Source organism: Larus michahellis, chromosome 2 (assembly GCF_964199755.1).
Source record: "Larus michahellis chromosome 2, bLarMic1.1, whole genome shotgun sequence".
Classification (NCBI taxonomy): Eukaryota; Metazoa; Chordata; class Aves; order Charadriiformes; family Laridae; genus Larus; species Larus michahellis.
The window spans coordinates 155425741-155438729 of NC_133897.1; the positions used below are offsets into that span (position 1 = coordinate 155425741).

Consider the following 12989-nt stretch of genomic DNA (forward strand, 5'->3'; position numbering starts at 1 on the left):
ACCAGATTTGCCCTTCCACCAATCATACATCAACTTTATTCAGAGCTAGTAGCAGACTCCCTTCTGAAAGCCTGCCAATAAGCAGTTTGCAGAGTATATGTTATCAAAGGCGATGTGAAGAATTAAGCACCCAATGTGCTCAGGAACTTCTGAAAAAAATCTGGCAGGAAAGACCATGTTTACATGCATAATTTATGGTAACTAAACTGCTTGTAGGAATAAGCACCTTATTTTTAGGCATTGTGACAGCTAACTTGGAGGCCTAATCAGATGCACTACATCTGTAGTCTTCATTTTTTTTTCAGCAACTAGATATTCAAAAATGTCTAAAACATGGCTTGTTGTCATAACATAAAGTCCGTATGTGTTCGCTGGAATTAATAATATCTCATTCTGAAGTTCTTCCACCCACAATCATTTAAAAAGTGAAATGTATGCATATAAAAATTCTAAAATTTGGCTACATAAAAAACAATTTGTTCTTATATTTAAGAAAACTTTCAATCCTTCTTTGCATGGTTTTACCATTTTATCTCTCTTTTTAGTTTATCTCGTACTAGAAAGCACAGCCTCTAAATACTGGTTCTGGAACCTGGTACTGCCCAGCTGTTATTAGAACAGAATAGAGCATTTCACTTGGAAGGGACCTACAATGATCATCTAGTCCAACTGCCATTAGTGCTTCGCCACCCCCACAGCCTTAAGGATGCATTACCAAAGAGGTGGTAGCGTGCATCTCTGCTAAATGCAGTACTTACAATTTCTCCATCCTTTCCTCCAAAGTCTAAATAAAGCATCCTTATCCCATCATCTGAGGACATTTTCAGTTTTTCGTAGGGATATTGTGCAATTATCTTAGAGAAGGCACCATCTTGTGGTTCAGTTGTAAGAGAGAATCCATGTTCGTAATGGATGGTCAAGCGGCACTCCTGGTTTTTATATGTGCAAGCTGAAGAAGGAAACAAAATTTAGACTTTAATGCTCTTAAAAGCAACAACTTCCATTTGGCTGCAGGTACCTGCATCTCACATTTGTTGTCAACGCTATCTTGTGGAAACCAACCTTTCCTGAAACCGGACTAATCATGCTCTAACTGTAAACCTGCAGATTTGGAAAAACACCAGAAGCCGTTCTGTTGTGCTAAGTCCAAGCAAGGTTTGTTAGTTATGGTGTAAACACACAGCCTGAAGTCATGCTCGGTGGTAACAAAACCGATCTCAGTCCTTTCAGTTACTCACTGCATTCTTCATGTTGCAGCGTACATCTACGTGCTGACACAAAAACTATCTACTGAAGTTTAAGAAGGCTCAGGCTGGCATCTCCTCCTTCCAAACCTTCACAAAGTCACAGCTCCTCTTCTTCTTACATCTGACATACGTTAACCGAGATCAATAAATGCAGCACACAACGCATAAGAAAATTAGAAGCTGTAAAGGGTTTCCCTAACGTATTTTGACAAAGATGAAGACACTCCCGAGTCCTCGTTAGTGTTGTGGTAATTGAAAAAGGGCCCAGATGATTGTATATAATAGCTACTGCAGTGGAAAGTCTGCATCTTCCCCTCAGCTCAGAAACATAAGCCGTGATCCAAATTAAAAAAATGAAGAGTTTAGGTGTTCACATCCCAAATTCTCTTTTCCACCACTTTCCTGTGAACAGTTCTGCCAAGAAGGAACCTTGGTACTGGGATAAAAGCACCGCGATAAAAGAAAGGGCTGACGCCCTCCTGTTTTCGGAAAGAAGGTTATCAACATCACTTGATAACTGAGGAGATGGATAACTGGGCTGAGGAGAGGGACATGCCTTCGAGGTGCTTCTCACTGAACACCCTGGATGGTTTCCAGGTCCTCGGTGTCAGTGTCAGTCCTCCTCTTCGTCCTCTGCAGAAGAAACCCCCACTAAGCTCTCAGGGGTCTCCCGAGTCTCAGTAAAATGCTCTTTTCTGTGGGTTTCTCTGACGATCACTCCTCCATGACACACAGCCCTACGCGGCTGACTACAGACTTGTGTCTGAAACAATGTGCTGAAAACAAGACCAAAAGTCAAATTGAAAGTGATTGTGTCACTGGCCACAGCTACCACACCAGCTGGGACTGGCTCAGAAATCAAGGGGACAGTATTTTAAACACATAGAACCCTAAATACCTACATTTTTTGAAACGAATCACCTCTAGCAGAAGGAGCTTGAACTACCCATGAGGGTGACAAGGAGGTGTGGGGCCATGGCGCCACAGGGGTTACTCACATGTGGTGATTTCCGTGATGAGCTCCGCAGAATTGTGGCAGCCCTGCACTACGCTCCTCGTCCACAGTGACAGGTCTCGGCTCGTCTCTGTCCTGAACAGATGGGTTTCGATCCCCTGCCTTGTACCAGTTCGGGTTGCAAAAGACAAATCCACCCCGGACTGTGGTGAGCCTTTTCCTGGGCCAGAATGGACCAACCTGCAATTGGATATGAAAACGCATCAAGGAATTCGAACGCTGACAGAGCGCACTGTGCCAAAATCCCCACCCGAGCACAGCTCCGCTCTGTATGTTCCTGAACGCACACGGCTGGGAGCACAAGAACTCGCATCTTCTCTGTATTTGAGACTAAAGTGACTCCCAGTGGCATGAAGAAGAGCGAAGGTCCAAAGCAGTGAGTAATGAACCAGCTGGACGTGCATGTAATGACGGGGATGTCTCAGAGGGCCCTAAGTTCCTAACAAATTGTAGCAAACGTCCCTTTGGAGGAGGAACTGAGAGAAATCCCCGACTGGTCTGTTATGGGGTTCGGTGCACGGATACAACTCCTCGCTCGGATGAGGCAGCTGAATCCGACTTTCACTGTCAGGCTGCAGTTGCCATAAAGCTCCAATATCTGCAGAGAAACTCAATGATAAATGCTGTCAGATAAAGTAAGAAGTTCTGTAAAATACGCAGATGCCGAAGTACTGTCTTGTGCATACTTTTCCCATAAAGAACCTGCAAAATGCAAAATGCTGCAGCTATTTATAATCTGAAATTCTCTCATATTTTGCTGCAATTAACATTTTTTTTTGCCTGGCATCGACAGCTGATCTCCCATGACCAGGAAAGGTTTGTTCATCTGGGCAAACCCTCATTGCAGGGAATATTTTTGAGCGAGAAAAGCAACACCTCATAATATTTAATTCTTCTTTAAGCCTGCCCTTTTTTTTTTTTTCCTGCAGAAGTGTGGACAGTGAATACAGAATTCACCCAGCGACGTAACACTGATTCATCGTAAGAGAATAATCCAGAGGAGTTTGTCACTTTGAGACCCAGGCACTAACCCTCTGAGGGAGTCACAAAATGAAACCAGGGAAATTCTTCTGAAAAGCTTATTTCTGTCTTGTGTCTCCTGTTCCCCTTTCTATAGGCAAAGAATAGACGCCATATGAAACTCTACAGTAAGTATGTAGCATGGCAGTAGAACACTTGTGCTGAAGCACAAAACATTCGATTATACTAATCATCTACTGAATGCTAATTCACCCTCAAATTATTGTTTTGCAGCTGGCAGAACAGTTGTCTGATAGCTGACAGGGTAGAAGTATGCCATCAAACAGAGATCTTTTTTATTATGGGTAAAAAAAAAAAAAAAAAAAGCAGATAGGAAAGACACATATGCAGGGGGACCTTTGATAGTATTTATGTACCAGCTGTCAGCACTGATGGATTTGGGTGCAAATGAAAGGATTCCCAAGCTTTAATAAAGCACAGCTTTAGGTTTTGAGTTATTGAAACACTAACCATTGGGCATCTGAAGTTTTCCCCAATTCCCTGGCAGTCCATGCTGGTATTCGGGATGTGCACTGTGCTGAGCAGATGCACCCCTCTTTCATACCCCGCTAGAAGGTTTGCAAGGTTTGTTCATACTCAGGTTTGTGGTAACTTCCTTTGGATTTTGAGCATCCATCTGGATTTCGTGGTCGCAGGAGTTCCCGGGAGGCAAGGGGCAGAGTATCCCGAGCAGAGCTGCCCTATCGCTGTGTCTGGGCAGAAAAGCCTCTTCCAGAGAGGTGGCACAACCCTCTCCAAATGCTTTTTTTTGCCTCCATCAAGGGCTGCATTAACACCCTGGTCAGCTTTGATACTTGGGGCCTCCTAACTGCACCCTGGGCAATTTTGTAGCCGGGGAGTCAGCAGCAAACGAACAGCCCAAAACCTTTTATTCACTTTCATTTGGCGTGAGGAGGTGCGAACTGTGAGGGGAAGCTGCATCTTGATAATTAAGGCAGGAGACCAAGACTGGAACTCCCCGGTGACTTTTGCTGCTGCCTGTCCCTGGCCAGTCTCCCAGGCACAAGCAGGGCCACCGCTCTCACGCTGCCTTCTGCTACCGGGGGGAAACTGCGAGAAATCACATCAAGTTTGTCATTAAAAATAAAACTATTCCATCTTCCCCCTGGGTCATCCCTTCTCCTTTATACAGTGCTCACCAGCTGTGCTAAAAATTATTTTCTAATACTTGAGATACTGAATATGTGAGAGACAGATGGTTCCAAGGTTTTATTTCCTTTCAAATCCACCCCCTTCTGCATCTTCATGCTTCATCCATAGCACTGGCATTTTAGGTGTTTCAGCATAGGGACAGAATGAAGATGTACTTTACAAATTAAAGTATTTGTACGCATCCAACATGAACATTTCTTACCTGTCTTCTCATTCACATTATCCCCTCATTATTAAAAATTCTGTCTCACTATTTAAAAATCGTATTTAAAAATACAACTCAAGACCATGCTTTGGAAAATCATGCGGTTAAACATTAACTAGACAAATATGCAGGGGGACCTTTGACAGTATTTATGTACCAGCCGTCAGCACTGATGGATTTGGGTGCAAATGAAAGGATTCCCAAGCTTTAATAAAGTGGCATTCACACAAGCGATTTCATTTACATAAAAGATGTTTTGTCCTAAAGACCACAAAAATACCTTAAAAGGCAAAAGAAACTTCACAGGCGGCTTCCCCTCACCCCTGTCACTCTGAACGCAGACGGTGGTATGTGTGTGATGCACCCTGCACCCCAGAGCTGAAAAGGCACCCCAGGGCCAGCTCTGGTGACATTCACCCACAGCCCCTGAAGATCACTGGGCTCTGTGGAGGTTTCTGAGATGTCTGTGAGCACGCAGGAGCCCGGTCACGCTTCCCCGGAGCAGCCAGAGCTGCAAGAGGGCAGGAGAAGGTTGGTCACCATCAAGTGTGTTTGCACAGGGCGTAGACAGCAGGCAGCGTCAGTGAAATGCAACTCCAGAGAGCCAGGAAGACACTTCTAATCTTCTCTCATGTCTTCCTTGTCTCTCTATGTTTTGGGGACCTTTTTAGCATTATTCTTTGCAAACATGCGATAGCAAGATGGGTATGGTCAACCATGAAGTGCTGGTGCTGGGTGAGATGCACTGGGACCTGCTTCTCATCCTAACTCTAGGAAAGGAGTTTCAACCAGGAAAATCTAATGGCCTCTTCAAAAAGCACAACGAAACCAGCACTGACATTCAAAGCAAGGGTTCAGCTGCTCATTTGAGACTTACCTCAGAAGAGACTGTGATACAAGTGCATCAACAGTCATGCAGCTCTGCCCAGTAGAAAGCCACTATCATCTGATCTTTCTTATGTTGAAACCACTCCTTTACCCCCGATTTAGCATTTGAAACCTGCTCTGGAATGGCTGTACTCTTTGGAAACCGATGCACATGCTCTCAGCTCATCCAAGCTCCGCCCCGGAGGGAGCCACAGCCACCCTCACTGCCCCGGGAAGATGAGTGGAGAACTTGCACAGCTTGAATGGCACCTCCTACACCTTCCCTGGGTGCTGGGGGACCCCAGTTCTCCCCACCTGCCCCTCTCTCCACTTGCACAGACAAATAATCAGTGTCCAGATTCCTTCTCCAACTTTCCACGGCATTAACTATCAAACCGCTGTAATACTTTCTGGTTGCAGACCTCAGCTTCGCACAAAAGCTATTTACCTGATCTTTAATCAGAGTCCAACATGGGCTGCTTTATTATTATTATTTTTTTTCATATCTGGCTACAAAAGATAATGCAATATGATTGCAAACATTTAAGATGTAATTACTTAAGCCCCATTCCCATGCTGGAGGGAGGCACTGTTATTCAGGCATAAGGAAACACTGAGACAGAGATTATGACAAAAAGGTCCTTGGAGTCAGGGCTACGAGCCAGCTGCCGTGCCTCCTGCTGCAGAGATTTAAAGGACCAACTTAAATCTCCTGATCTCAGTTTTTTTTGAGCTATTACTTATATTCCACACAAAACTGGGAAAGACTGACTGGAAAATATTTTTAAGTCTTAACAGCATCCATAGGTTGAAGGCAAACTTATCAACAAACAGAAAGGACATGTTGAAATTCTGCTGTTGAAATACTGTAAGAAGATTGTAATCCTTCTACCACTTTCCAATTTTCTCTGCTCATTATGTCTTGGGTAGATTAAGCATGACTCTGTACAGTATCTGGCACTGAACTTTTCCAGTTTCAGCAGCTTTTCAAATATGCATTAGCTAAGCAAAAATGTTTTCCCGAGGACCCATAAAAAATCTGAAAGATGGGAGCAGCCAAGATTACAACATGTGGTCTGCAAACTTTCCAGGTGAAAAGTTCTAAATTGCACTCATCAATGCGCAGAGGGGATTAAAAAACCCATCACGAGGAGGGTAATCACTGGCCGAGCATGAACACAGCAGTCAATACCAACAGCAAACCCTGGGTATTTTTGTGGTAGGACTGTACTCAGTGTGACAGATAATAAAAGCAGAATCCTGCAGGGTTTTAATCAAAATCATCCAAACCAGTAGGTGTAATGATTTAGGGGATCTGTCAATTTATGTAATCTGCGCACCTTGGGGATTCAGGTATTTATATGTGTTCATCAGATTGTGACTCTGTTCTGAACATCAGGTTCTGTGTATCTGCTGTCTTTTTACCTGAGTGTTAAGTTCACAGCGATACTAGTAAGAAATCACGGAGACGGGCCTGGAACGGTTCTCAGGAGGTCACCCAGCACATCTCCCTCCCCAGAGCAGGGCCAGCTCTGCCGACACGCTCCTGAGCGTTACACGTTACCCGTCCATCAAAGTCCCCAGTGATGAGGATTGTGCATCTTTCCTAGAGAATCTAATCCACTACCTCACTCGCACACCAAGTTTTTCCCAGGACCTACCCCGAACCTCCCCTGCCACAAATGCAGCCAACTATGTCCTGTTGTATCCAGCAGGGACCTGGAGAACATGCTCCCCTGTACTCCTCATGGTTTCTCATCTTCATACTGGAAAACTAGTGACATGTTTTCCATGGACTTCTCTAGTAAACACCCAAGGTTTCTTAAGTATTCCCATACTGATAGTGTTTTCTAGGTCTTAACATTTGTGTTGCTTCCTTCTAGACCTCCCACAGTCAACTGGCATCTTTTTGGAAGTGCAACGCCTCACATGAAGGTGGTGTATCACCTGAGGCTTTACTCATGCTCTCTAGTTAGGTTAGATTACTACATCTGCCCAACATGCAACACTTCTGCTGTAACCCAAGATGACTGTCTTTGTTTTCTCAACAACATAATACCATAGATTTAAGGAGTATCACCACACTGCCCAGACGCTTCCTGGCAGAGTAACTATTTTGTCAGTTGTCCTCCACTCCAAACCATCACAGCCAATTACTCCCCAGCACTGAACTTTGCGCTTGTCCTTTCTGACCCGCATCCCATCTTTCTTACAGACCATTTTCCTAGTCCATAAAGACCCTCCAGCAGCCTGACACCAATGTCAAGCAACTTCTCAGTCCCCTCCAGCCTGAAGGCTGATGCTCTTCCACTTACACGGGGAGGTGACTATTCCCACCCAAGGCAAGCCATCTGCTATCAAATCTCCTGAGAAAAAGTAATTAAGTAACAGGCCCTCCAAGAAGAGGACTTAGATTGTTTGATCCAGTAAATCAGTGGCCACTGGTGGTGGGGGCTGGTGATGCCCATCAAAGGGCTACCTTGACACATGAAGATGTATAGGCAGGAAGGGGCAGGGAGCGTTGCAGGACCTCTGGTCACTTTAAGGAGGAGGACTTGGGTCCATGTAGAAATGACACCCCGAAGCAGCAGGGAAGAGCTGCATCATGTTCTGCTGGGGCGTTCTCTATCCACAAACTCTTAGTTGACACACCTGGACACAGTCTCCAGCTCCAACACCTTACCCAGTTTTCACTGGGACTTGTCACTTGCAATTGTCAACCTTCACCACCATGACGTGCAGCAGGCTGCAGAGTTTGGGGCTCTCACCTCACATTACAGCAACGCAGGGTGAGTCAGAGGCCCGCTTCCCAGGAAGCCTGAAAGCTCCATCACGGGTAGGTAGACTGGGACAAAGCAACCATCAGCATAATTCACTGAGCTTAATTTTTTTTTTAATATAATGATTTAGCAGCAAAGCCCCAGTTCATTCAGGGAGAGAACTAAGAGACCAAGAACAGAAATTAACTAATGAGAGTGCAGTAAGAGACCCACTGCTTTTGGCCATGTGCTACCAGCCCTTCTGAATGAGAACTCATTGAAAATGGTACAATAGAGGCCTGTAGCAAGGCCAAAACAATGGAATAGCAGCTCTTTCTCAAGCCCTTTGACCATACTGGCAGAGAAATGTGATTAAGATTCACATCAAGAAGCACAGATATTTTCCACTGCATAAAGACAGCCATGGGAAAGCTCTCTCTGAATGTGTTGATGGATACCTTCAAAATAATGCAGATAGATAGTTATTTCCAACCTAGATTCAAAAATGTGTCTTCCAAGCTTACCATTTTAAGCTAAAAAAGCCAGGAATTCTTTTTCTGAAGCAGGAACACAAGCTGTGCTGAAATGAAGTGTCTCCATCGCACGTGCAAGTCCCCAAAAGCCCCAAACCGGTGGGGCACAACTGCCCCACCAGCATGTCCAACTCAGGGCAACAATTTAATGATTTTCAGCCTGGAGGAGAGGCTGGACATCTGAGTGCTTCTGCCAAGCCCTCAGGTTTGCACACTGAAATAGAAATCTCAGGAGATTTTGCTCTCAGCTTTTTCAGCGCTCCTGCCTCTGGATCCGGGCCAAATGGCCACATCCATAATCCTTCTGGTGCGCTTCTGGCCATCAGCCTTGGCCAGAACTTGAAATGGAGGAGAAGTGAGGAGTTATGCTGAGCACATCGGCCCATTGAAGAAGAATCTGCTTCTCGGACCACAACATTTCAAGTGTGATATATAGCTGTACAGCAGCTATACCTGTTCCTGGCTGACTCAGCTGTTCCCACCGCTCTTGAAGCGGTTGTAATAAAAAAGCACAGGTACCTGGTGGCCAGCAGAGGGTAGGTATGCAGAGGGCTGAACCAAGCTTCCTTCATCCGCGGCATGCTCTCATATATTAAGAGGTCTTTCTCCGTCAAGACCACTAACACTGGCTTCCAGTGCTTCTCGTTGTCTCCCGGCACCTGAAAAAGAGCGAAGTCTCAGTGAAACAACAGGAGACAAAGCTACCATTGTGCAAAGCCTGATGATATGAACGTGTCGAGTCCTGGGTGAAACAACGAACAAAGGAGAGTTTTACTTCTTTGGCTTTTTGACATCTCCTACCTGAATTTATAACCAGCTGCAGCAGAAAGGGAATAAAGTGCAGTGACATCTGCTGCTCTCATTAGCACTGCCATTTCCAGCCCTCCTTGCAGCCTCCCCTTACTACAGGCTACTCCATAAGTGCAGCAGTGGAAGAACACCGAGACAGAGCTGGCTGTTATTTAGTTGTGGTATGCATGAAAGGACCTTAAATATATATTTATAATGTGCACCATTCGTGTGTAGCTGTCACATTAACCTGTGTGCTGGGCACTGCTGCCGCTGTTCCTATTTTCGTGAGCGAAAAGAGCTGCAACATCATCACTATTAAACACGAGTGTCAGGTAGTAAAAAATAGTGGTTTGGGATCAGATGCTTTTTTCCTCAGCAGTTCACGTTTTCATTGCTTCTCCTCCTTCGTACTGTTCTTCCAGTTTTATAAGTGCCAATTTATAAAAGCACCCAACCTAAACATGGGGTTGATCTGAAGCATCGACTCAGTGATGGAGCTGCAGCTACATCTCAAACCCATCTGTAGAAGATGTCTGAAGTCTGGGGCATCAGAGCCCTTTACTGGCTGCAGAATCCAGAGGTGGAATTATATTTTGCAGGTTAGACATGTGGTTGTCCACATGGCTACACAATTACTGCTATAGGGACTAAGTATAGATCCTGGTTTTTACTTACTCTACTCTGGCAGCATAGAAGTGATTTAAAATAGATGGGAACATGAAAAGGTCTTAGTTTCAAGTAAGAATGAAGCTCTTGTCTTTCACAGACAAAGTCGTCATTTTCCTTTTGGTGCACATAAGGAAAAAGAAAGCCCCTTACACAGTAACATTCACAGCCATGCTTTCAAACCCGAACATCTCATCTGGGTACTAAAGGGAATGAAACAAATTTTGAGATTCACCAGAGAACATGGTTGTCTACATGACCCCTCCGCTAAAACCTTCTCTGGGAAAGAGAAGCAATTGTCTATGCTGTTCTATGGTTGATGCCACTGGGCACATCACCGAGTGGAGAAACACATAAAAAGGATCAATCAAAGGCTGGCCAGGTTGGGCAAGACACAGCCAGGAATGGTGATTCAGATCCTTGAGTACGATGTGCCTTCAGTGACGGATTCAGATGGAGAACCACATTTGAAACACTTGTATTTTATAGGAAGACAGGCTCCCACAAATTTCTAAACCTTTAAGGACTTTCGAGACAGTTGTAAGATAGCTTCGCATTGCAACACCAATGCCCAAAGCAGATCTTAAACTAAGATTTTTGGCTTGCATAATTTTTAAGAGATATTTTACTTTCTGAATTAAGCTTTTCCAATAATCATATTCCTGTTTACAGCAGGACAGCATCGGTTGTGTTCAGGCCTTTGTGTTAATCAACTTGAAGGCCTTTTAATTTCTTCAGAAGCGTCAATACTTATTTACAATTTTCTTGTGGTGACAGTTTCTTGAAATGCAACCTTTCATTTTCAAATAGGGATGAATAGAGAAGCTGCATAATTAACACACCTATTCATACACTCCAGAAAGTATGCAAAATCCAGAGTTTTCACAGCCCAAGTACCGTGGAAATATTCACATGAGCAAAAAGCATTCTCAGCTTCTTACTACCACAGTTATTAACTACAGTTAACATCCTAGTTCCTAGCGTGGGAATATAGAAATGTTAAAGTTAATAAGATTAATAAATGTTACGGTTAATGTTAACATTTAATTTTTGAGCACCTGCCTGTGTTCTTTAACTAGAAAGATTTCAGTATATACTTTTGAAGATTTCCAGAAAAGAAAAAGAAAGATAAATATGAAATTTCTTATAGGATGAAAAAGCAGGATGTTCGGACCCCAAACCTGGAAGAGTAAGCCGGCAGCGTACAGGGCTGTTACTTCTTATTTTTCAATTCTGTGACCACAAGCAATCCAAAGACTATGGGAAGCTGCTCACAGCTTTTCTGCAGAACCACCCTGCCAGTGCAGCGTTTTCAATCACAAGCTTTGCTATTAGGTGGCTGGTCAGTCAACAGCGACTCCAGAAAATCTGGGAAGCACTGCTCCCTGTAGAGCAACCACAAGAAAGGGAATAAAACTCATTTTGCCAGCTGGTCCCACAACTATTTGCTGGACGGGTGTAAACATCAGGAGCCAGAATTTCCAGCACGGATCCTGCGGTTACCACCTGCACGGTGAAGCCCACAGCTTTGCCCCAGTCCTTCCCAGTAGCAGGGTGACTACAGAGAAGATGTGGCACGGTCATAAGGCATTGAAGACTTTTTCTCAAGTATAAGTGACCTTATGCTACCTCTCCTTGTAGGATGTATCTGTGTACTGGGGGTATACTGGGCACCGGAGAGAGGAGAACAATGTTTGCCTGCGTCCTGCTAAGGAGCCATCCCCAGTAAGAAGGGCCGTGCAAGACACACACTTTTAAGCACACTTTTTAAACCTTGCTAGGACCATAGCTGTCTCACTGGTAAGGAATGCTGGTGTAAGCAATACTGCTGCTATTTCAGACCTGAAGGATTTGTGTGCCTGAAAGCTTGTCTGTTTTTTTTCCAACTGTAACAGCTGATCTAATAAAAGATGCTGCCTTTCCTTAAAAACCTTCAATTGCGTTACTGTTCCCTGATTTTGTTGGGGTTTGGATCAGGCTTTAATAGCAGATGCCGTGCTGTTCAACAGGCAGTTGGCACTTCTGGAAGGTGTCAGAGAGAACACGCTGTCCTGTAAATGGTAATAACAAATTTTACAATGGAAGAAGAGAGACTGCAAATATACCATTAGCCTGCAGGGCACATTCAGAACAAATCAGCATGGGAAACTAAGCCAGATCGAGCAAGTGTCATACCAAGCATGAGTGTAATAGCAAATTACAAAATAAAAGCAAAGAGCATGTTGCTTACAGGCAGCTGACGGAGTTGTTCAAATCGTAAAGGTTTTAAAATCTGACCTATCACAAAGATAACGTGAAATACTTCTCTAAGAGTATATTTAAGTATCATTTGAAATACATTTTAGAGGCACCCTTTTAGACAATGGTTAGGGCCAGCTTCTTAGCCAGAATTTCACAGAAATCTGGCACTTGTGCTATAGTGTCTTTGCACCAGTTCCCACTTGCGTACATACAATTCAAAGTGCATTGATCTCTGTTGCAGACAAATAAAATCGCCACCCACTCCAAAAAACTCTTCAAAGTCAACCCTTTTTCAAAGTCCAAGATGTTAGATCCAAGATAGACGAACTAGAGAAAAGAAAAATCAGTACTCCTCAAACCTCCCACCGCAATAAAATCAATCAGCACATTTTCTGCTGGCCTTCTGGGCACTGTTCAGGTAACTCCAAGCAACAGGTACCAGCGCCCCCTCTCCATGCCCAGCTCGTCTCA

At 44.2% G+C, this 12989-nt stretch overlaps 1 protein-coding gene across 1 annotated transcript in view; it reads right to left on the reverse strand.

Moving 5' to 3' along the window:
• Positions 1-12989, reverse strand: part of SNTB1 (syntrophin beta 1) — a 116242-nt gene that overhangs the window by 3342 nt on the left and 99911 nt on the right. The window contains exons 4-6 of the mRNA XM_074577749.1: positions 9339-9478; positions 2246-2442; positions 759-949 (exon numbers count right to left, since the gene is read on the reverse strand). Of these exons, the coding sequence (XP_074433850.1) occupies positions 759-949; positions 2246-2442; positions 9339-9478 (528 nt within the window). The remainder of the gene's footprint in view (positions 1-758; positions 950-2245; positions 2443-9338; positions 9479-12989) is intronic.